Source organism: Dreissena polymorpha, chromosome 4 (genome assembly GCF_020536995.1).
Source record: "Dreissena polymorpha isolate Duluth1 chromosome 4, UMN_Dpol_1.0, whole genome shotgun sequence".
Taxonomy (NCBI): Eukaryota; Metazoa; Mollusca; class Bivalvia; order Myida; family Dreissenidae; genus Dreissena; species Dreissena polymorpha.
The window spans coordinates 143,751,350-143,775,887 of record NC_068358.1 but is presented as its reverse complement, the minus strand read 5'-3'; the positions used below and the strand labels follow the sequence as shown (position 1 = coordinate 143,775,887).

General features: G+C 35.7%; 3 protein-coding genes across 5 annotated transcripts; 2 read left to right on the top strand and 1 right to left on the bottom strand.

Moving 5' to 3' along the window:
• The first annotated feature begins 268 nt into the window (after window positions 1–268).
• On the top strand, window positions 269–1,373 carry LOC127878865 (uncharacterized). The gene has a single exon (XM_052425391.1). The coding sequence runs from the start codon at window positions 318–320 to the stop codon at window positions 1,371–1,373; it is 1,056 nt and encodes a 351-aa protein (XP_052281351.1). The 5' UTR covers window positions 269–317.
• Window positions 1,374–6,202: 4,829 nt separating this feature from the next.
• On the bottom strand, window positions 6,203–12,345 carry LOC127877226 (tripartite motif-containing protein 59-like). The gene is made up of 3 exons (XM_052422906.1): window positions 12,071–12,345; window positions 9,033–9,141; window positions 6,203–8,114 (listed from the first exon to the last, which is right to left on the bottom strand). The coding sequence occupies exons 2-3, from the start codon at window positions 9,112–9,114 to the stop codon at window positions 6,961–6,963; spliced, it is 1,236 nt and encodes a 411-aa protein (XP_052278866.1). The 5' UTR covers window positions 9,115–9,141; window positions 12,071–12,345; the 3' UTR covers window positions 6,203–6,960.
• Window positions 12,346–12,731: 386 nt separating this feature from the next.
• LOC127877227 (tripartite motif-containing protein 59-like) lies at window positions 12,732–22,543 on the top strand. 3 transcript variants are annotated; one of them, XM_052422908.1, is made up of 3 exons: window positions 12,732–12,926; window positions 19,379–19,468; window positions 20,633–22,542. In XM_052422908.1, the coding sequence occupies exons 2-3, from the start codon at window positions 19,405–19,407 to the stop codon at window positions 21,661–21,663; spliced, it is 1,095 nt and encodes a 364-aa protein (XP_052278868.1). In that variant the 5' UTR covers window positions 12,732–12,926; window positions 19,379–19,404; the 3' UTR covers window positions 21,664–22,542. The 3 variants fall into 3 exon arrangements, with proteins under 3 accessions (XP_052278868.1, XP_052278869.1, XP_052278867.1); XM_052422909.1 differs by lacking the exon at window positions 12,732–12,926 and adding an exon at window positions 13,109–13,132 and having other exon boundaries at window positions 20,633–22,543; XM_052422907.1 differs by lacking the exon at window positions 12,732–12,926 and adding an exon at window positions 18,715–18,870 and having other exon boundaries at window positions 20,633–22,543.
• Window positions 22,544–24,538: the final 1,995 nt, after the last annotated feature.

Below are 24,538 nucleotides of genomic sequence, written 5' to 3'. Positions count from 1 at the left end.
AAATTAAAACAACACTCATTTGTACCATCTGTTTTTCAACAAACTATAAAACGGAAGGCTAAACCAAAGATATAAAGTCCTATACAACATTACAACTAAAATACACTTTAACGTAAAATATAACATGTATGGTATAGCATGTATCCATTGCAACATCCCGCGGGCATTTTATCGGAAACCATTGCAGTTTAAATTCATTTCCGTGTTTCATAAAATATAATAAGTGTTAAAACGTTAATGTATACGCGCATTAAAGCGTGATCAATAAAATAAACAGGAGCATTCGCTGTCAAATTAATGGTTTATAAGTGTTATTAATGATGAATCTCAGACTCGTAGCACGGATTAGTGTAGCAATGTTGTTCACGTATATGTCGAATAGTGTGACGTCATATCCAAGTGGAGCACCACGCAGTTCTTGTGAAAACGCACTTCCGTTCCACGTACTGGACGGCATTCCTGTAGAGCCGCAGAATTACTCCAGCCCGTATATCATTACAGTCAACGTGACTTCCTACGAACCCGGTGACTTCATTTCAGTTCGGGTGCATAGTTACGTCGGAGCCCTATTTAAAGGATTGTTTCTACAGGTCCGTCCTTTACCGGATTCCGGTGGCAGACGCTACAAGGATGAGCCAATTGGTTCGTATTTCCGAGAGCTACAAAATTCTGACTTGCTTAACTGCGGGTATTCACTGGACACTGTCACTCATGCTGGCGGATTTTCAAAGGTGGAGACGACATTCACATGGATGGCACCACTATTTGCAAAGTCTGATATTGAAGTAAGAGCCACCATTTTAAAAGACTTTGCAACGTACTGGACAAACGTAACGTCAAGAAGAATAAGTTTTAAACGAAAAAGCGACGATCCGTATCCAGTGGAAAAACTCGAGAAACCTTGGGTGAAGGAAATTATCAGAACAATAAAGGCGGAGGATAATCCTACATTGAGAAAACAGTTGGTGAAAGAACGATTTGCTAAAGGTACAAAGAATGCTATTGACCCTAATGGTTATATAATGGTCAACTATGTGAATGACATGTTGATGTTTGAGAACAAATTCCCGATTCCGCAAAAACAAGAAACGGCGCTTAATGATGATGCAATACAAAAATCGCAACGAGATGAGCCTAACACTGCAGGTTCAACTCCTACGCACACGACCACAATTGATGCTGAAGATAGATTTAAGGATCTGGAAACCACTATTCCGTTACCAGGTGACTTCGGGATTGAGGAGCTGGTGGGGTTTCGTTTCGTGGAAGGGAACGCTAGCCTTTCTGATTACGAGAGATGTCTTCGGGACGTGCTCAGGGGAAACAACTCAAACATTGACAGCCTGTCCAAATTGATTGAAGAGAAACCTTAGACTGCTTGGGTTGAGAGCGTCGACGTCTTTAAATCGAAACTATCGCACTGCACACTTTCTTATGATTATGAAAACGCCAATTTTTTATTGTAATGTGTGTATAAATATTTTATGTTTTACAGCAAGCTGTTGATTGGAACAATGTGACATCTGTAATTAGTGTGTGCCAACGATATGTCCGTGTTTGCAACGTCTTCCTCCTTAGTAGCTCCGTGCTGATCCATGATGGTAGCGATACAATCAAATTTTAGCAATTATAAATACAACACTTTAAATGAGACCTTACAGAAAAATAACGTTGTATGATTGAATGTATACAATTCATAGAGACATACTGATGACAACAATAAATTATTCATACATCAATGTATACATGAAGCACACACTAGTATGTATATCTAATGTGTACTCAAAACTGCGTGTGTTTTTCACATAGACCCAACACTACAGTCTACTGTCAAAAGAAATTTAAATGACAACTTTTAAAAAGGTAATGCACAACAGAAAAATCAAACGCATTGATATCGATCATTAAAGACAGCAAAAATTTCGATAGAGTCTTTTATGTATTAGGTTGATTAGTATGTTTCGGTAAATTATAAATTCTTATTTATCCACAACTATGTAAATTTTCTTCTTCCGCAATCAACACATTTATGTTAGTTTTTGTTAAACATGTGTTTGTTGACACACAATGTTAAAGCCCCAGTCCCATATTAGCACGGATGAATCACTCCGGATGAAGATCCGGAGCGAACCGTTGGACATTTTAGCAATTTGGAGCGTCGACGGTCTTCCAAAGACCACCACCCCAGTTACATTACGGCATCAACACGGACAATCACGGACAAACCCAACAGCAACACGGAATCAGAGCTACGGTGTGTTATGTACCAACATGGCAAAGACACGGATATTCACGGATAAACACGACATCGACACGGACCATCCCGGACCTTCCCGACAACGACACGGACCAACACGACGGCGACACGGGCCAAACACGATCTATCCCGTACCGAAAATAACTCGTATTTAACATTTTTTTTAGATTCAATTTTCTGACTCAGATGGTTATCCTTTTCATTCTTTTAATCGGTGTTGATACACTTTTTCGCGACTTTCCTGTTGCTCTTTCGTAGCTTCGCTTTAGCAACCAGGATACTGTTTTCACCTTGAGCGTTTTGCAGTAGAAGCTGGCATCTCATCAGCATCAGCTTTTTCTCGGTCGTCATCCTATCGTCCATGATGCATCGGCGGGACCGCAGGAAAAGTCAAGCGATTTGTAAATTGCCCATATTTAAATGAACATCCGCCAACGTCCGTGTTATGCCGCGCCGCCAATGAATATGTCCGTGTTTGCAGCGTCTTCCTCCCGTGCTGATCCGTGATGGTAGCGATACAATAAAACTGTACCGGCTGATCCGTATAACCGCCGCGAAGGATCCGGCGACAGTCGTACAACTGCCGTCATGGTCCTTAATGTTCCGGTGCCTGAAATTTGTTCATGGACAGTCAAGGGCGCACACGGCCAACCAAGGCATAGACATGGCTGTCGCCGGAACCTATACGGTTGTCCCAGGACCCTACACAGCTCCTACACGGACCATCCCGGATGCTGTCATCTTCTCGGTTTGATACGAATCAACTTCCCAAAACTGTCGTGTTTGCTTCCCGGATCCCCAAGGACAATACCGATCTGTCCAAGACCTACACGGATCGACACGAAGCTACATGGTTGCTACACGGTGTACATGCCGGATCGGGCCGGATATGAACCATGGTGATCCGGCCTCTGTATGGAACAGGGGCCTAAACATTCTAATATAATATATTACAATGAAAATATTGCCGGTAGTAAAAAAATTATAAGCCTGTCTGTTGACGACGTATTTTCAGTTCCAAGACTTAAAGGGATCTTTTCACGGTTTGGTAAATTGACAAAATTGAAAAAAGTTGTTTCAGATTCGCAAATTTTCGGTTTAGTCATGATATTTGTGAGTATTACTGAACATTTGCCATGGTCTAATATAGCCATTATATGCATCTTTTGACGATTAAAAAACCTAAAAACCCTGGTTCGAACCCTGATGCGGGCTGCTTTTTTTTTCCTTTTTTAAATTTTATTTTTGATTTTTAACTGGAGCTTTTAAAATTTAATGTTTACATTTATCAATATAAAGCATTAAATAACAAACTTTTAAACATACCAAAATCTGTGAAAAGGCCCATTTAACTATAAGATATCATGTATATCCTTAGATTTGCTGTATATATTACAAAGAAAGCATTGTCATATATTTCATAATTATCAACAGTTCTATCAATAGACAATTAACACTGTTGAATAGTGTAAGCGTATATTTATTAAAGTTCGCGAAATTTCTATTCCTCTATGTATAGGTGCAAGACTTGGAATTTTCTCCATCGCATCCAACTGGCATTTCTTCTTCGAAATCAATCAGTCTGTAACAAAAATGAGACAATAATTAACATTTATGTAGGATATTTACATCGATTGTTTTTTCTAATTACAAACACATTCATTGGATGGTGACATTTTTAACACAACCAACGCGGCTCAATATCACCGGAAATCTAGTCGAATAAATTTACTACTCTTGCTAACACATTTATAAATTGTCTGAACTATATTAACAGCATTTGGATATTGACGTTAGTTCAATATTTATAAAAACGGCTTCACAGAAAAGTGCCTTTGGATCTGGGTGGATTTATTTAATGTTTTGATGACGTTTAACTTTTTTAACGTAGTATATAAAGTGCATCTTTAACTTGAAACATAGCAACAACGGTCTTTAATTATAACTTCCATATACATGTATTATTTTAAAATGTTGTTAATATGTCAGTTGGCGCCTTTTATATTAGTTAAGCACGCGTATACGTGTACCGGTAGCTAACATGCAGTTGAATTTTAAAGATTGTAATTAGTCAGACACGATGGTCACAAAGCTCCTAGCTAAAATATATAATGTATATAGCTACATAATTACTACGTAATACTGTTATATTATTCAATCAATCTTCATATTAACATCAAGGTTAGCATGTACGTATCGTCCTCTGTACGGTCTTAAAATGCGTCTTGCCCATCACTGATTTCCTACATAAATTGAAAACACAAAAACATGTCCTTACAAATAAATTTTATATGAACAAGTATTTTTATTGACACAATAAGTTTGCTCAATATATTCCGACTTAATGTATGAATTGTTCTGAAAATACTTTACTTACCAATGGATCCCAACTTTTTGAATTAGGTAAAATGTTAAAATTATATACATTTCGTCAAGATATATCGATGTAATTGCCGCCTTTGATAACATATAAAGACATCGTTTTTTTCTTCATTCCGTGTATTCAAATTCATACTAAAACTTAGCATACGAATACCAGATACTCAACACACTTAAGAAGTTGTTCAAATATTTTATAAACGCTTTTACAAAGCCACGTATGGTCGTACAATAGTATGCATTCTACCAGATACATGTACATGGATATTCATTCGATAAGCATAAATTAGCAATATATTCACTAAGAAACGCATCGTGTGACTCGTTCTTCGATTTGAATCACGTTTCGAAGAAATCTGCATACAATACCGGTAACAAAAACTGAGAAAAAATGATAAAATGTGGTAATGGATACGTATTTTATATTAAAATTATATATAAATGCCGGTCGAATAACAGATAAAATGATTATATGAGGTCAAGATTATTCGCTGCTCAATGTATTTACTTTATATTCTGCTTTTTAATAAGAGCTTCACACGCACTATTTTGCTAAACGAACTTCATCACTCAACACAAAAGGCTGATACAATCTTATGATCGTTTCGTTATATAATTGTGTAATATATATTCACCGGTAAAGCGTATTGTACTCTGTTAATTTAAAGATGTACCGGTACTCGATGTTGTTGTTTGTTTTGCACAAGAAAATAATATAATAACGATTATAGGTAACAAAAGATTTAAGTCTACTGATTGTGAAGTACTGCGCTAATGGCCATATTTATTAGCTACAAATGCACGGACAACGCGAAATATATCAAAATCGATCGTATTATACCATACATAAGTTCGTTGAAAAAGACATTTGATAAATGATGATATTAATGTTTGAAACTTTCTTTGACATTCTTACAAAAATTAGACTGTTGAAATCAGTTAATATTTGAGCTGGAAGGGTGAATTTGTATACATAACGAAAGTGAAAGTGAAATTACGCTGTGTGTAATACCATGCGCGTCGTGTTCGGCTTAAACGCAAGGAATTCAAACCCGGATGGCCTACGTTAAAAGCGAGCGTGCGTATGAAGGCGATAGCTGAGTAGCCTTTCAAATACATATAGAAACTGGCATTACTTGTAATGCATTATATGTTATAATACACACAAATGGAGATGAAATTATTTATAACTATTTTAGTGAAACACTGTTTTAATCAAGAAGTCTATTGCTCTTTAAATTTATCAATAATTCGAAGAAAAACAACCTTTAATTTGTGAACAACTTATAAAAATACCCAGTGAAATAATGTCCAGTTTCTGTTTCATTCAATTCAGTCTGAATGACGACTTCTCGAGCAACCCGAGCAATCAAACAAAAAACGAAACGGACGCGACTGCTAAACTAAACCAACACCTAGAACGATAACATTTCCAATGTTCCAAATATTATAGGGTGCATGCACTAACTAATGGTGCAATTCTTACTGACGGACCGAAACGTTCGCTTCATAAAACAGGACCCAGTTTGTCAGCGTAAACTGAAGTCAGAAACAAATCTACATGTCTTCATATAAAATAACAAATTTATTGAAGCTATTTGGATTGCATAATAATGATTTGCATATCAAGTAATATACAGCAAAGTAAAAGTTATTTGTTCACAACAATTCTAAATACTAACAACATATATATTAATTCAAAACAATGATAGCATTTTATTTATAAGATTAATGTAAATTGTCAGTTAAACATTTAAGAATTTATGCTGTTTAATACACATTATGACATTTTAATCATGCAATATAACGATAGTATGAATAAGAAACGAACAAAGTTATGCACGTAATAAATATGTAATATTTAAGTTGAAAGCATAACAATATATACTATTATTTTGTCTAAAAGAAACTTACCTTGCAAAAAAAGGATATATCAGCGATATAACGAGTTGTTTTCCACTATTTAATATTAGACGAGCCGTGGACAATAAAAAATAATTAAGCATAAAACAAATGAATACTTTGGCGAAATAGGTAATAAAATGTATTATTGATAAATTTGATTTATCGTTATACAACAAGACAATGCAAACAGTGTCCATTCGTTAATATTTGATCTAAGGCAAGAGAAATGTTGTTGAGATGCGTGATTAAGTTACATTTCATTAATCAAACAACCAGAGCGGTAAGCAAGGAGTACGTATATTGATGCATACTATATCAATCACAACACCAAGTATTGTTAGCTAGTTGCATGTGGAATAGTATGTAATATATTTAAACTGTAAATAAAAGTCTGATACCTTATTTCACATTACTGGTATTTAATACTTATACGACCTAGTGGTAGATGGCGTGTAGCGGCTTGTGTAAGTACTTCCGGTGTAGTTGCCGTACCTTGAGCCACCGGTGTAGCTACCTCCGGCCGTATAGCTGCTCCCAGTATACGTGCTTGAACTGTAGCCATTCGATTGTCGCGTCTGAATGTCACCAAAATTGGCTATCCTGCTGATGAGCAGTGATTCGTCTCGTGCGTTGAACGTGGACGCCGTCTCGTCCTTTTTGCTTGAATCAGATTTTTCTAATCCCGGCTCCGTGTTATATGCTCGGATTTGCCTAAAGACTTTGTATAATGCCGGAACGTTGTCGGTTTTGGACGCCTTTTCTATTTCTGCTAATATCTCTTTAACCTCGTTTGATTTAGCCCCAAGTGATTTGATCTTCTCGTCCACGTTTTCAAAGCTGTTTTCTTGACCAGCTTTAGCCATTTCCAGAAGTTCTTGTTCTCTGTCATCCAGTGCCTTTCTAATCTTCTTGAACACGTCTTTGATCTGCCTTGCCAGAGTGTCATCGCCTTGATTGCATGATTCGAGCATAGTTTCACATTCTTTCTTCCGTTCCTCTAGCGCTTTGACCTCCCCTGCAAAATTGTTCTTACCTTCTTCAATAACAGGCAAGTACTTCTGTTTAGCGGTTGTTATATCTATGACAAATTGTTCCTTAGAACACGACTTATGGTCCAAGACAGTACAGTCTTTACAGATCGGCACGCCACATTTCTCGCAGAAAAAGTTCACCGCTTGCATCGCGTGTGAACTGCAATAAGTGACCGTCTGTTTGTCTGTGGTTCCAACGAAATCCAACAACTGGACGATTCTATGATCCGTTGTCAATTGTCTTATTCCATCCTCAGTCGTGATGAAGTTCGCCTTGCAGTTAGGACACGTGACTGACACTGCAAAGGTCATGTTGCTGGAAGGCACGACAGCCATGCTGTTCCGATACTCCGCCTCCTTGCGGTAGAATGAAGTGACGCATTTGGTGCAGAAGGCGTGGTGACAGGGCAGGAGGCGGGGCAACCTGTCAGTCATGTTGTAGCGGTCCTGGCAGACGAGACAGCGCAGGAAGGAATGCTCAAACTGGTCCTCGTCCAGAACTATCTTCTGCTTCACGAACACGGGTGTGATGTGTCGCATCTCTGTAATAAAATGCTTGTGTAAGCGTTTATTTCAAAATAAATTGCACTCCTGACAATCTTGATGCTTCTCAGGACAGTCATTTCTAGTTAACAAACGTGTCCGCAATTAAGTCAATGGACTTTTTAAACAATAACATTTAATTATCATTAAGTGCAGATCAGTGCACGTAAACTGCTTTCATTTACCATTAGTATACAATTGTTATTTAGTATCAAGATTCAGATAAAAGACGAAATCGCCTAGCACATCGATGAACATAATTTTAGTGTTATTCTTATTTTTCTATAACGTGTTAAGCTCACTGCACGTATAGGGGACGTAAGGGAGGAAACCTGAGCCGGTTAACAATTTAACATTCCATACTTGTCTTTCTTAAAATATGTTTACGGTTGCTTTACATCTGCTCCTGTGGTTGATATGACGCTATAGTTACTCTTGTTTAGAAGATGTTATAATAAATATTATTATTTTATTCTTTTCTTATAAACATTATAATGATTAAATTAATATAGAAATAACAAGCAAATTCGTTGAATTGATATCTCCCGCCAATATGCTTCTGGACACAAAAGTGTTATATTTGACACTCAAAAAAGCATTTTTTCAAGATACAAAGGGCCATAACTCCATTATTAACAGATGTTGTACAATGCCATTTGGCGTGCATCATCCTCTTATCCATATATATACTCATACCAAGTTTCAATGAAATCCGCCAAAGCATTTACAAGATATGGCTCCGGACGGACGGAAAGACGGACGGACAAAACAATATCCCTCCGCCTATGGCGGGGATAACAACTAACGAGCAAAATGATGACGGAGATCTTAATCATTGTTATCAATCCAGATATGATGTAGATGCCGGCCCTGTAAGACAAATTACGACTATTTGTTGCTTAGGGATCAGCTTGTACCTGAGAAATTTCGTTTCGAGTTGGGGCTCATGACGCCTCCCTGGAAGTTAGGATCTTCCGTCTCCTTGGCGGTCTCCGTCATGGTGGCTGCGGTAACAATCACCAGCAACTATAGAGGGTTAAGAATAGAATGGTTTCCTAAACATCGATTAGAATCAATCAAAAAGAAAGCAAGTAACTATCACCAGCATAAAGCGAGAGTTAAAACATAGTATTTACTAGTATTTCACATCGACACAAATTAAAGTCTGTACGCATTCATTAATTTAAAAAATTAAGCGATTAGCCATCATTAGCAACTTTAGAGGGTAATAGTCGACAAGTATTAGAGTGCCAGTAAACCACTGAAATTTGTCAAATAATAACACAATAAATATCATTTCAATTCATTTGAGCTGATGCCATTTTACATGCATTCATCTATTATCTGCGGACATGGGCTTCAAACTATAACTACATAGGCTCGCGGTATAATAATAGCAGTATTACTGCATCAGTATAATAACTTAACCTTATCAATTTTCCGAGTCTCCGGAATAATCCAAATAATTGTCGGGCAGAACAAGTATTTTTAAAACCAATGTGTCCAAAATACGCATGTACTTAAAGTAAGTGATCGTCGGATGTAAGGTCAGGTAAGCTCAACAACAATGACAATGTCCAGCGCTGACTGTATTTTTTTTATTAATGATTAAACATCAATCTTATGAAACGTGATGTTTGATTTCATCAAATGATTAAATCGAATTATTTCAAAAAAATGCTTCACTCATTAGAACCTCTATTAATTCAGCAGATACCCACATCGAATGCGCAAGCCGTTAACGATTTGGTTCATTTCATGGTTGACATATTTTGCAAAAAGCACGCCGTGAAGCGCTCGGTGTGATGGTTTACCCTACTGATTAATGAATATTTAATAAATGGGGTATGATCAAACTATTTTTTTTACAAACGTTCTACAGATTTAATGCATTCATACGAGTAAAATCTTGTAAAGTGTATATTACATATACAATAAAATGCGCATGTCCATGAAAGAACGCGTGTCAAAATACCCATGTGCATCTTTATAATGATTTCAATAGGTAAACCATCATATGAAAGACATGGCAAATGACTAAAACCTTTCCTGTTCGGTCATAAAAGTCGCATGTTCAATTCTGCCTTAGACGATGTACACTGTGCAAGTCTGAATTAAATTATAGTTGTCTTGTCTTGCCTTAGATATACACAAGATTATATGTAGTTGATTTTTTAATCGCTGATCAAAGAAGTATTTTTGGAAACCCGTTAAATAAGCGATTTCGCACATCATACAGACAGATAAACTAGTTGGCAAAAAATAAGCCAGTACTTCAACAATATCGACAAGACACAATTCGTAGAACACCATCGTAAATATTTCTGTGGTTGCATGAAGAGTTTCAATTTTAACTTTTTGCTTACCTAAAGGCTAAAAGTCGATATTGAAAGTTTAAAATGGCTATAGTTAATGGAAGTATCGCGATGAAAAGATGATGGGGAAGAGCGGATGTGGCGAAAAACTCTTTTACGTTTGAGTTTGATGATAAGTAATTAAACTGGAGATCAAAGAAATGAATGAAATAAGCAAAAGTAAACACAGAAAAAGAAAAAAAGAGAATAATTATCGCGATGCTGATGGCGACGACAAAGGCGAAGAAGAAAAAGACCATGATTATGACGATGCCTATGACGATGAGGATGACGAGGATGATCGTGCTGCTGCTGATGATGATAGTGGTGGTTCTGATATTGATGATGATGATTATGATGATGGTGATGATGATGGTGATGATGATGGCGCTGATATTGATTATGATATTGATGATATTTGATGATGACAATATGGACAACGATGATGATGATGATGATGATGACGACGACGACGACGACGACGACGACGACGACGACGATGACGATGATGATGATGATGATGATGACGACGACGACGACAATTATTATGATGATGATGATGATGATGATGATGATGATGATGATGATGATGATGATGATGATGATGATGATGATGATGATGATATGCTATTTGCGCTAAAAAGTTTAAAACGAAGACTTAAAAAAAATACTATACTTATAAGTTATCATTATTAGAAATTGATAAACTTTAAAAGCGTTACAGAATTTATTTTATCATTTGGAGTTTTTCTTTTTTTATCGCAAACTTTTGTGACAAAACATGGACTTATTAAATAAATCACACAATGCAAGTAATATTATAACACTTAGGCTTGTCGATGTTTTCTCTGTTTTGAAAAAAAAAATAGTTGTACACTGAAGCTCTTTAAGTCCGATGTGTTCGTGTATAAAATTTAAACATTAAAAGACAAACTTAAAAAGGCCAAAAATCTGTGAACAGGTCCCTTTAAAAGCATTATGTTGTGCTGTTTCACCGTGCATTAACATTGTACAATATCTGCTAATGTTTTCCTAATACTACGGGCTAAACTGTTTTGTGTCAAACAATAGCCCAAAATTAATGAACCAAAGGATTTTATAATAAAATCGCAAGTGAAATTTAAATCCTCGATTCAGCACTTTTACAGCTCAACGAGCGAGATATTTAAATATCGACAGCAATTTAACAACTAAGTAAAGTTGCTTTTAATCGTCATGATTTACATAGGGTAACATGTGACCATGTCTCTTTAAGCATATAGGATGTTTGAAAAATTATTTAGGGTATTATGTTTGTGTTCAGTTAAGATAGAATTCATTTACGCATGATAATTATGATACGTTTTATACCCTTTATTATTTACAAGCATTGCATTATACAATTAGAAAATTTAACATGTGTTTATGTAATTTAAAAGTTGTCTGTATCAAAATTAATCACAAACAATGCACAGTCATAAACGCGACGTTATCAACGTCTGACTTAAATGCTCAGCGACGATAGGAGAACGTGCCTTTAATTGTTACACTTGACCCTCTTATCATCCTGGGGCAGAAGTGACGTTCTCGATGAAATTGACAAGCTACCTTAATTAACGTACCTGTCTTCGTAGCAACCAATGCCCAGTCTCTTCACCCTGCCTAGCAACCGTTTGTCCAAACGTGTGAAGCGATTAATCTTTTGTTTTAGCCTATATCCAGCAGGCAAAACGGTTAAGTCTTTGAAAACATATACTCCGGAAGTCGAAGTACGCATGCGCTCTTAATTCATGTTGAAAAATATCGTCTGCAGTGTTTGTTCGAGCGTGGACTAATAGCCTGTGGGTTGTCACACCTCGTCGCGCGCTGATAAAATGAGGTGCGCTAAAGGTAAAACTAAGGTCTCGATCCACCGCTATAATGTTCTATATCCGCGCAGTTGCATATTTATCAGGTTGTATTGACCGATAGATCGGTACACAGTGTGGATATGTGCGTCGCTAAGTTTCGCAATTAAACCTAGTAAAATGTACGTAGCAGACCTCAATGAATATAATATATCAATATAAATTAACAGTTAAATTAAACCAACATTAAGCATTGACAATACATTTTAGAATTTCAATCAGTTTCTAAAATATTAATTTTCATTAACAATCGTGTAATAAGACGAATTTACGTGGCGTTAGGGCCCAACATGGCCAAGGACGAACACATGCAACCTCGACAGCGCCTCCACGTATAAATTAACCCGACACAGTGCATTATTGATGGCGGCGCGCAGTAAAACTGGTTTATAAATTTCAACCAATGAGCGAATTCCTTACAAACGAAATATCGTCTGTTTATGGTATACTTTGTCTGCTGTATGAATCACATAAACGGTTGTTTTAAATACAAAATTGCGTTAAGGCCGAGTATCAAGCGTCCGTGGGTGTAAACTATTAACAGGGATTGTCAAACATTTACATATGTGAGGTAAGAGTAAAAGTTTTCTTTCAGCATTTAATTTATTTAATTTCATACGGTTCTATCTACGTTAAGCATGTACAGTGTATTGCTAGTCTATGGGATCAACATGACGTACACGTCTATATCGATACACTATGGGTAATGATCGTAAATTGTCTATGCTTTAAAGCTATATATCCGAGCCGAGAGTGAAAGATAGGGTGTGATTTAAGGTAGGTGAAAATTGCATACATTAAATTGCTGATCGGACAGACAATTTTAAGCAAGTGTAGATGACATTCAATACCACAACGTGTTACACTTACAGTGTAACAGTGTTCATGAATTGTGTGCATGTTATGTTTGGTTTATATTGATATTATATATATATATATATATATATGAAAGAAAGATATGAGGTGGAAAGATCAAATACTCTATTTTTGAGCATTCAAAATAATGCTTCTATGAGTTATATAAAAGTTTTGTTGTATGGAAGGCTTTCTATAATAAACCATTTGCATGCTGGGAAATTTGTCGTCTGCTAAAATGTCGTCTGCTGAATTTCTATAATTAGCATTTTCTTCGATTTTTTTTCAAACAATACTATCAGAATAGCAAACAGTTTGGATCCAGATGAGACGCCACGTTCTGTGGCGTCTCATCTGGATCCAAACTGTTTGCAAAGGCCTTCAAAATTCGGTTCCAGCACTGGAAGAGTTCAAACCAGTCGATCTATTTGCGTTTATCAACACGTATAAAGGGAAATTAAACATCCGTTGGCGCTAATGTTTTACTGCTAATGCCAACGTAATGTTGATTCAATACCACAGGGGTCCATATTAATACATCTTCTTGCTAAACAACCTAAAGAAATTAATATGTAATTTTATTTAAAACTCCTGAATATGGTTCCTTAAAAAATTGTTAATATATCTCTGTTCGAAAAGTAATGTTTTGTGGGGGGAGTGGTGGTTAACATTAACAAAATAAGAATCAGTCGGTACTGGTAATTTTTACAGAAAAAGCAACGAAATCAATAAAAAAAATGATATATGTACAGAAAAATAATGTTGGTCTTTTCTGGCCTTTTTGTTGACTCGCCCGTTTTGACGATTCTTCCCGAATTAGTACACTTTTGCTGTTACCGATGAGCTGAAAGGAAAAGCTCCGAAGTCTCCGGCTGTCATAAACAGAAATCGAAAGAAAAGCGAAATGTTAAAAAAAAATACAGACGTTCTACTTAACAGGCTAGTTTGAAACAAACCAACGACATTCTTTTAAGTTTCGAGCTGACCAAACATTCTCCATAAATCTGTATCTTCAATGATTATCTTTCGAAAAGTATGTCTTTATTTGCAAAACATTTACTATTATTTTACATACATGTAGTCCCATCCTTAAGTCTATTACTATTTCGCGTTTAAGTCTAATTAAATAATTTTAAACACGCATGGACTACTTAAATTATCTATAATTAATTTCCGGTTTCTCAAATACATAGCTGTTTCAATGAATTAACAAGATGACGTTATCATGCTTGACCGAAAACGTACAAAGCTGTAACACCTATAAGAAAAGTCTGATATAAAGTTCGCATTCTTATCCGCATGTATGTTCTCAAAACTGTTTACTAAAACATAACTATTTCAAAAATGCAACTGATCTCGTATTTAATCACTTAGTTGAATATACGGGCATTACAAACTGAACATTACAATCTATTTTTGAAAACGATTGTAATGTCGACTATTATTGGGTCATAAGTTGTGGACGGTATTACTTTTAGTATGCATGTACATGTCATGTATGAGTTGCGTCATGCGGAAATGGGTCTCATGCCATGTGCGGCCAGCGTAGCTCCGGATCAGCCTGTGTCCGCTATAAATTCCTGCAATATTTATTGGCCCCATCAGCGGACAATGTAGCTCTATACCAGCCGTTGCGAATGCGCAGGCTTGCCTGAAGCTCCTTGAGGCGGATGTGGCATAAGACACATTTTCGCATGACGCTGCTTATAGTGTATAGGTAAACCTTCCATTTAAATAATACGTGTAGTATTTCATAAAAAATAGCACATGATATTTTCAGTTCTGTTTCTTTGTCTTACTGCACATGATAAGATATTTACATCTCGCGAAGGATGCATATAGCGTGTAGGATCTGGGTGATATATTAAGTCTTTTTCACTCCAGCAAACGCTCTTTCATAAATCAATTATCTACTTTTACCGAGAAGATATAAGTCTATATCACCGCGAAAGCAAAAAGATTTTCTCTAAAAGGTTTGTTAATGACAGTATCAATTAAAAGATGTGTGCACTAAATATTAATATGGTTGCTCTCTTTTACGATACAGTAACATGCAACTATATTTTAATCTTCTACAATCAAAACAAGATTAGTATTTGCTTTTAGGATTTTTAAGAGTATTGCATCGTTATTTTTTGATAACGGCTTTTGTTCTGTTCGTGAGAAGATTGTTACGTTGAATGCATAAACTATTATTTCAAGTAATATTCCATATGTGTAATGCCAAAGATCCCCTATACAATGCACAATAGCACGCCGGTTTTCCATTCTGTTAGACGTAGATGTTTTGTCTATCCATCACCTCTTAATATTATGATAGCCCACAGTAGACTATTAACCCATTTATGCCTAGTGGACTCTCCGTCTGAGAAAAGCAAATGTCTAGCTTAGTCAGGTTTTCGGTCAATATAACTACTTGTACATATAAATAGTAAATTTGTGTTGTTATTACAAACGTGCATGAGTATAAGCAAATGAACATCGGATAGTATGTTTTCATTATTTCTTGCTAAACGATATGCACTTCGCAATCCGCACATATAATAGAATGAGGAGTTACTAACAAAAGGCGCGACAACAAAGGCGTTCATTGAGCAACACATGTTACAGTTACACAAAACAGTTGTGCAATAAGAAATCCATATGAAAGCAGTTAAATTTAGACATTTATAAAGTGAGGAATTTAATGAAATGAGAACAAACATTTACACAACGTTAACGCAACAAATGTTATCGTCATTATCATCTAAATGCTCTCATGATCATGCTATTTCATGCTATGCGATAAGTGAGTGGCGAATACCATTGAATTATAACTTGATCATATTACTCTAGCTCGCTTGAAATGATCACTTTACAAGGCCCTGTTGCCAAGGTGTTTAGGACCATTTGTGATTTTTTTTTCAATATGAGAAATGCCTTATAGTTTTTTTTAAATATTCGACCTACATGTAATTAACAACAAAACCCAAGCAATAAAATTAAATAACTCAATACAGTGAAGCGAAACAATACAGAAACAACAACTTGTTCACATCAGTAGTGAACGTCATTTCTGTAATCACGTGACATCATTTGTATGATGTCAAATAACACGAAATAGTATAAATTTCAATCAAATCAATCGTAGACGGAAATCATAATAAGATATTATACGGAAATCAACGAATACACTCTACATCATCGCCATCGTCATCATATGATATGTATGATCCTCATCCTGATAATTGACATCATAAACCATTGTCATCATCACTACGTGTATCACACCCTTCATGTTTGTCGTTGTCGTCATCATCATTGTGCAAAGCATGGCTTGCAATTGGTTCAATCGGATAGAAAAAACAACAACTATTGACTCGACGTTGACCCTGGGGGATGGAATGCAAGCGCGTTATGAGAACAAGCAAATCCAGGGATTAGGAATTTAAACGCGTTCCTACGTCGCTTTGTTGAGCGGTTAATGCTCTCGAGTATTAAAGCTATAAAATTGCGTAGATCACAGTAACAATTTAATCTATCGAAAACAGATTTGCTTTAATTGACTTTATTTACGTTTTATAACTGTGTTATTCTTATAAATGTTTCATATTACGAGCTTGTTAAAACGCTTGTGCATTCATTGTGCTGCCACTAACAACGTTATTATTTATTAAGATGGTAGTCGTTTTTAAATATGTGATGATATCAATATACTAATTCCAATCCTTTTTGTTATTTAATGATTAACCTTCAAATTAAGTTTAATATTAAGTCAACATTTTGCATTAAGGAATCCATATAATCTAGATATCCATTATTATATGCTTAGAATCGCACAACCAATGTTTTAATCGTACAAATCCCCTTCTCTTGAAGGGCCCCGGTCCAAGTCCTCTTTTAGTGAGAATATGCCCTGGCAAGGCAAAGTTATCTAAATGGTTTATTTTTTTATTACCCTTCGTTAATCTTTCAATAATAAGAACAAGCATTATCGCATTTATCTGGTGAATCTATCAATCTTTTTACTCCTTAAAACAACTGTGTACATAATGTTTTGATTATTTAAAACGCCCACAAAGCTAAAGGAAAACTACTTACCTCGCCAACTCAAGCCGTTCTAATCCTTTCAAGCGCCTGACTAACCTGGGAGCGTTTATAAACATTGTCGCAATTTCCCATTAATGACACATACTTGTAAAATACCTGTTACATTGAACAATTTAGTCAATCCCGAGATTATAATCCAAATGTATCCCAAATATTATTGTGTTTTATTCCACCTCGCTGTATGGTTCTCAATTTTTTTTTTAATTTTTATATTTTTTAGTTTTATTGACTGCCGGTTAAAAATACACTCCTTATTAAATAATAGCATTCTGTAATAAATGTGTGAATTAGTTTGATATGTCAGGCATTTGAAATAAAATAGTATTGGACTGGTCTTTGTGTTAAAGTAATTGGAGTACACCAAGATGCCTTATAAATATCAGTTTATAATATTGTATTGCAAGCTTTATACGAATTGAAGATACTGAACGTCAGTCTTTTTAATGGGATATCTAACAATTTCTTTATTTGAAGTCCTAATTAATAAATTGAAGTGAAATCAGTGTATTCAGATTGAAACAGTTTAAAGCGCGGACCATTTCAAATCATCAGACATTACTGCCGGGCAGGATTGTGACATCTGGTATGCTAGCGTTGTCGAGCATAATATATAAATATGCTTCTTTGGTATACTGATGAAAACAAATATGGATGTTAATATATCGAACATCTGGTATACGAGAGTAGTCATATATAACATACATAATAAAAGATTAATTTTTTATGAAAGTTCAGCCAAATATAGGATGTATATGTATACTTGTGGGTTGCTAGTAAAAGGGAATGTATAATAATTTCTATAAAGTTATAAAATCTTCATTTCTTGGTTTTTATACCTGACCAACTGTAACTAATACATCATCTTGTTATGATAGAGTCTTTACTCTCAACATCGTGGTTTATATAACAACAGAGATATTTATAGTGTGTGAACAGCTGTAACCATACATCCCGCATAACTTTAATAAATGAAGCATTTGTATTGTAAACGGGAATGTATACTAATTTCTATACAGTTATCAAATCTTCATTTCTTTTTATTATATCTGGTCAACTCTAATTAATACCCCATCTTTTTATGAAAAAGTCTTTACTTTAGAGTATTTATAATGTGTGAACAGCTATAACCATACATCTCGCTTAAATTTAATAAATAAAGCATTTGTATTTATCTTTATCTTTTTTAAATCAATGTGGTGGAGTCTCCACAAGCCAAGAGAATGTTTTCGAAGTTAGGTCATCTAGTATGACAAATGCCTCGTGACATCCGAAAATTACGCGCGCGTGTCAGTGATGAATTGAAGAAAATCTTTCACGATTCTCTTACGTCGTTGTCAAACGCCCGGTTTGTTGGCACATTGTCAAATTTCGCTATCTCGTCATACGCTTTAAATGCAATGATACACGGGGAGGGCTCATTTTAATGTTTCAAAGTTGTTTAATGGCGTTTCCGTCCTCGATTATACTGTTATCTAGCAGTTTAGTTTGATACCTATGTGAAGAAGGATCTGCTTTATTGTGTTTGAAACCGCCATTCATCGAACGACACTGCCCTGCTTTGATCATGCCTGGTCAGTGCAATTTTTTTAATTAACGCGGGAAGTAAATCGAGTGTATTCTCAACTTAAACGCGACCAACTTTTGTTTTAACGACGTGATATGTTATTTATTTCTACATAACAGGAGCTAATTATTTACTTTTTCAAACAAAGACTTCTCCGGATATTGCAAATTTTGCCTTTGCATAACGCTCTCTGTATTTGGTGGTGCATTTTGTAGATCTTTAACCGCGCTTTATGGCTCTTTAATTGCTTGTTGAATAAGCACTATGTACGTTTATTTAAACGTCGCAATAATCCATATTTATTGTGCTGCATTTGTCCATGCAAATGCCTTTTCTACAGGGAAATTCAGCCGACTAATTTAAGAACAATGCTCGCCGTGTATTGAATTGGTCGTTATTCATGACGAGTGTAACACAATACGCGTATATTATGGATTTTGCTACATAGCTGAACTAGTAGACATACCATTGGTTTGTCCATGTCAGAAAATCATATACTTGGTGTACAATTTCAGACCAGCCTCTGAGCTCGGAGACTGCAATGACGACTGAAGAAGACAGAAAGCTTGCAGAGAAACTGAAACAGTTCGAAATGAAAGACGAAAGTAAGTTTGTTTGGGTTCTTCCAAACGTTAACATGTTATTTATATTGCTCATCGATAAACTGTGTATATTATGATGTCGGTACTGATGAGTATAAGTGAGCCGAATCACGGGAAAATAGGCTTCATGCCAGTTGAGGTCAGCGAAGCTCCAGAACAGCATGCTCATTCGCGCAGTCTGGTCTGGCGCTTCCCCATTGACTTATGAGACAACGGAGCGGACATAGTGGCTTCAGACCCAGACTTCGCCATTACGCAGGATGGTCTGGATCTACGCTGGCCGTATACTATGATTGCATAAGACCCATGTTCGCACGACGCGGTTAAATTAGAATCAAAATAACTCGTTGTCTTACTCTTGATGATCCCGATAATGAATCGATAGTAATGCACGTGACTGTTATGCTAATGATGATAATGTTGAGGATAATGATGATTATGTGATGAGGATAATGATGATTGTGATGACAACGATGCTTTACATGATACCTTTTATGATAATTTAAATAAACAAGTTTCTCTCGCATATTTCTTCGAAAAATATCACAAATCAAAAGCCATACAGCTATCATTTCCATTTTTAAACCTCATGAAAGCATTAAACGGCATGTATAACAATTATTATAATGATATAGTTGACGAAGACGACGATAATGGTGATGATAATGATGGTGATGCTGCTGTTGATGATACTGACGACGACAATGATGATGATAAAATGATGATGGTGGTGATGACTATATTGATGATGATGATGATGATGATAATGATGATGGTGATGATGGCACTGATATTGATGATATTTATGATGACAATATGGATACAGATGATGATGATGATGATGATGATGATGATGATGATGATGATGATGATGATGATGATGATGATGATGATGATTTTATCACTTATGCTATTTGCGTTGATAATTCCAAAACGAAAACGTTGAAGATGATTATTGTGATATTAATAGTGATGATAACAATACTGACAATGACAATTATGATGATAGTAATGCATCTACTGCTGTTGATGCTGATGCTGGTACTGATGCTTATAATGATGTTTATACAAATGGCACATATTTATCGGGTACGTTTTAATTATTGAAAACAATATACATATAAATTAAATCGACATACTGAGCCCAGCGTATATTTCTTTCTTCAGGTGCAAACACCGAGCGACATTTGGTTCCGTTCGAGCCCGCCGACCAGCGAAAGCGGAACCTGGTTCTAGACGAGGAGAGATTCGAAGACACGTTCCTAAAGTGTTTAATCTGTCGGGAGAATTACGACGACGACGAGAAGGTTCCCAAGATGCTCCCGTGCCACCACACCTTTTGCTTAGACTGCCTCAACCAGATGTTTCGGGTCGAAGGGGAGTTTCGACAGACGCTGACGTCCGCCTTTCGCGCTATGCCCGTAGCCGTCAAAATCAGCTGCCCCACCTGTCGAGAAGGCATCATCGCATCAGCTCTGGAGATTAAGAAATTACCAAATGATCACACGGTGCTGGAACTTGTGGCATTCATTAAGCAAATCGGCAAAGCCAAAGTTGCGTATTGTTCCAAGCATCAACTTCAGCCGCTGAACTTTTTCTGCGAGCCGTGTATGCAGCCGGTGTGCTGTGATTGTACGGTTCTAGACCACAAGGAATCCACGGGCCATGAAGTGATTAATGTTGACGAAGCAATGAAAAAATATTCACCCGCTATAGATAAGACACTTGGCGAAATTGACAGTGAAAAGAAATCGCTCGAAGAAAAACGCCACGCGCTCGAGAAAGCTTTTGACAATGTTGAGCAAATACAGCGCGAGCTTGCCGTTCAAATTCGACAGACCTTTGATAGAATTCGGGACTCAGTGGACGAACGCGAACGGGAGCTTTTCGATTTATCCGAAAGAGAAATAGACCGAAAGAGAACAATGTTGCGGGACTGCATGAAACTGGTGACGACACGAGAGAACGAACTGAAGCAACAGTCGGCAAAGCTAACGCAGACGAAAGACCACAAGGACTTAGTGAACATGTTCGACTTCAATAAGGCGGCCCGGGATTGCCTTCAATCCAAACCGGATATACCGGTCTCCAAGTCTTCCGAAGACTTCGCCGTGAGCTTTCAGTTTAACAGCCGCCAAGAGAACGGGATTAGATCAACTATAGCAAATTTTGGCGATGTCACTTTTAAGTTCGATTAATGAACTTAGTTGTTTAGCGTTTTCAATATGGTAAAACACTATGTGTTCATGCATTCAGCAGTAATTGGCTGTATAGGAGCATTGAGATTATAATTTTGTATTTTGCTACACTAAGCTGTAATATGTATACAATGCACTTGCATGGCTTCCGTTGTTTAAAGGCTCTATAAAGGTGACAAATCCAATTATTATGCATATAAAGTAGTCTAATTTTTACCGGATTTCAGTTATTCTTGCATAAAAAAATGCTAATTACACAGCTAAGGTGCAACATTATCAAGAATTATGGAAGAAATACCGTTTCATAATTGGAAGAAATGTTTACAACTTTGCAACTAACGTGGTGTGTAGCCTCAAAGCGGTGACGTATGCTAAAATAGAAACCTCAATTTTAATTATATTTTAAACAACTTTTTACCAGCAGAAAGTAACTGATTAGATCACTACAAACGTTTTAACCATTTAGAAGAGACCTACTTTGTGAATAATACCGGAAAACGTTGAAAATCAACGATATATTTTTGGTGACCTGAGTCACTTTCACTTTCACTTTCCCGAGTAAACAGCGGTGTAAATAAACTGATTGTAAACACAATTGACTTGGAGGACACTGTATTTTGAGCTCAAAACAAGTTATATTGCTCATTTTTTATGGTGATGCCCAAATAGCATATATATATTGTTTTTTTAATAACCTTTATAAATAAAATATAAAAAAAATATTTAAAAATCGGTTAATAATTACGGATCGTCACCTTTATAGGGCCTTTAATCATTCGTTAATGTATTGCGTATGACTGTTATATTATACCAAATTATGTTGCATGTCACGAAATATTACGTTATATTAAATAATACCATTTACACACCAAATCCTTCGTGTTTTTACAATACCGTAAACTTTAAAGTTTCATCAAAACAACTTAAAATGTATTTCTTATAAATATAACCGTGAAGGAATTTGTTTATATTTATCGAGAGCTAATTTTAGAAAACTTATATTAACTCGTGATATGAGTGTTTGCAAGAAATTTTGTTCTTATGTAAACTTCCTGGGTCATAAAATATGTTTTTTTTATTAAATATAATTACATTTATTGTTATATCAAAATATTCAATACGTTTTTATTTCCCTACCCGTTAGGGCAAGCTAATTAGATTCCTTGTGTCACTTTCAAATACATATTACAAACTTTTCATTTGTAGAACCTACTTACACACGGAACGTGTGTTATTATTCTGTGAATAAGGCTCAACAAAATGTTTTCAAATATCAGTTAATACACAGAATACAATTATCATCAAAAATGTTTCATGTTTCCACAATGTATGATTGCTATTTTTGTATATTTTAAGGCATTAGACAGCTACACTCTCAGAAGTAAATTGATATCGCCTTAGTATTTTGGTAAACAGAAGCAATGTGGTAATCAATGTATGCATGGTATATTCATTTGAAGGTTATTGTATAGTACGTCCAATCCTCATGATCATTGTTATAAAGTCATTTCAGTTAATGCATATTAAATATGTACGCACACGAATTCTATTTATTAATATACTAAATACTGATTTATTCATAAGCACTCCATTAATTGACATGTATTTTCACGATAAATGTTTTCCCTTAATACTTCGATTATTGCGATGCATATGAATTATATATCACCGAGAAAAATGGATCTTAGTACATGCTGGGACATTCTGCTTCTTACAAAAACAATCGGATGAATGTATAAGTATATAAAGGCGTCATAAAGTACTCGTACCTGCTGACTCGTAGCTCGGCTAGACAGCACATTATGCAAGATTAGCACATATGTCACAATCTTGTAAATCAATGCTACATTTATGAAGAATTGTTACTAAGGGAGGCAACTGCTAAATAAGTAAGATGAAATAAATTGTAAAACTTTCATATCAAGGGAAGTAACTTGCAAAACGTTAATTTTCCATTTTTCATCGATAATTTAATCATTTGCTATACAATCCATGTACTTATTGAATGACTACCTTTTATAGGATGTGTTCTATTCTCGACCAAGGTTCTAACTATTATGCCACGAACTACGATATCAAGTTTATTGTGATGTTTATTGAAAAAAAAGACAGAAAGACACTTAGGTGATCTACGCAAACACAAAGCAGTCCGATGTGTTAGGCAACGATATACGTGGCTGTTGTCAGGTACAAATCCGCGACATCATCTTTTACGTTTGATAATTTATTTTTAATAAAAAGAACACACATTTAAGCGGCTTTATAAGCAAATAAATATTAATACAATATATTTCATAAAACACACTGGAAACATTTTATCACTAAAATAAATTACAGCAATTTATATTCTTAAGATCACAATGGTTGTTAATATTGATCCTGACATGTTATGAAGTAGCACATTTTATTCACGTATACGGTTGTCAATAAAAACTTAATTTCAGACATCAGTATCAATACAAAATACGTCAACAGCCTTTACCAGTAACACTTGTTAATGAAATTCAGCCAGTCTCTGGGAAAACCGGGCTAAATACACGTGGGTTCTCCCAGATGAGCAAACAGGATTATCAGGGATGACACTTTCCGCTTTTATTCCGATTTTCGTTTGAAGAAACTCTATTTAACAAAATACCAATGAAGGAAAGTGTTGTTCAAGATAAGCCTTTCCGGACTGCTCAATTACATGAGTTCAAGCATATACGTCAAACCGACCTCTTTTCTGTGCATTCTCCTTTTTACGCCGACTTAAAGTCAAATGGTCGCATATTTATTCACAATAACCGCGCAAGCCTAGTCTGTATTTGCTTTTGATAAAATGCAGTAGTTATGTAATATTGCAACGGGTATATCGGGTATATCGGGTATATAGTGT

Bases quoted from the DNA above. Each gene is read 5' to 3' on its own strand.
- LOC127877226 (XM_052422906.1), bottom strand. From the start codon at position 9,114: ATGACGGAGACCGCCAAGGAGACGGAAGATCCTAACTTCCAGGGAGGC. The intron at 8,115-9,032 runs GTACAAGCTGAT...ATTTTATTACAG, and splicing joins CTCGAAACGAAATTTCTCAG to AGATGCGACACATCACACCC.
- LOC127878865 (XM_052425391.1), top strand. From the start codon at position 318: ATGATGAATCTCAGACTCGTAGCACGGATTAGTGTAGCAATGTTGTTC.
- LOC127877227 (XM_052422907.1), top strand. The intron at 19,469-20,632 runs GTAAGTTTGTTT...TTCTTTCTTCAG, and splicing joins GTTCGAAATGAAAGACGAAA to GTGCAAACACCGAGCGACAT.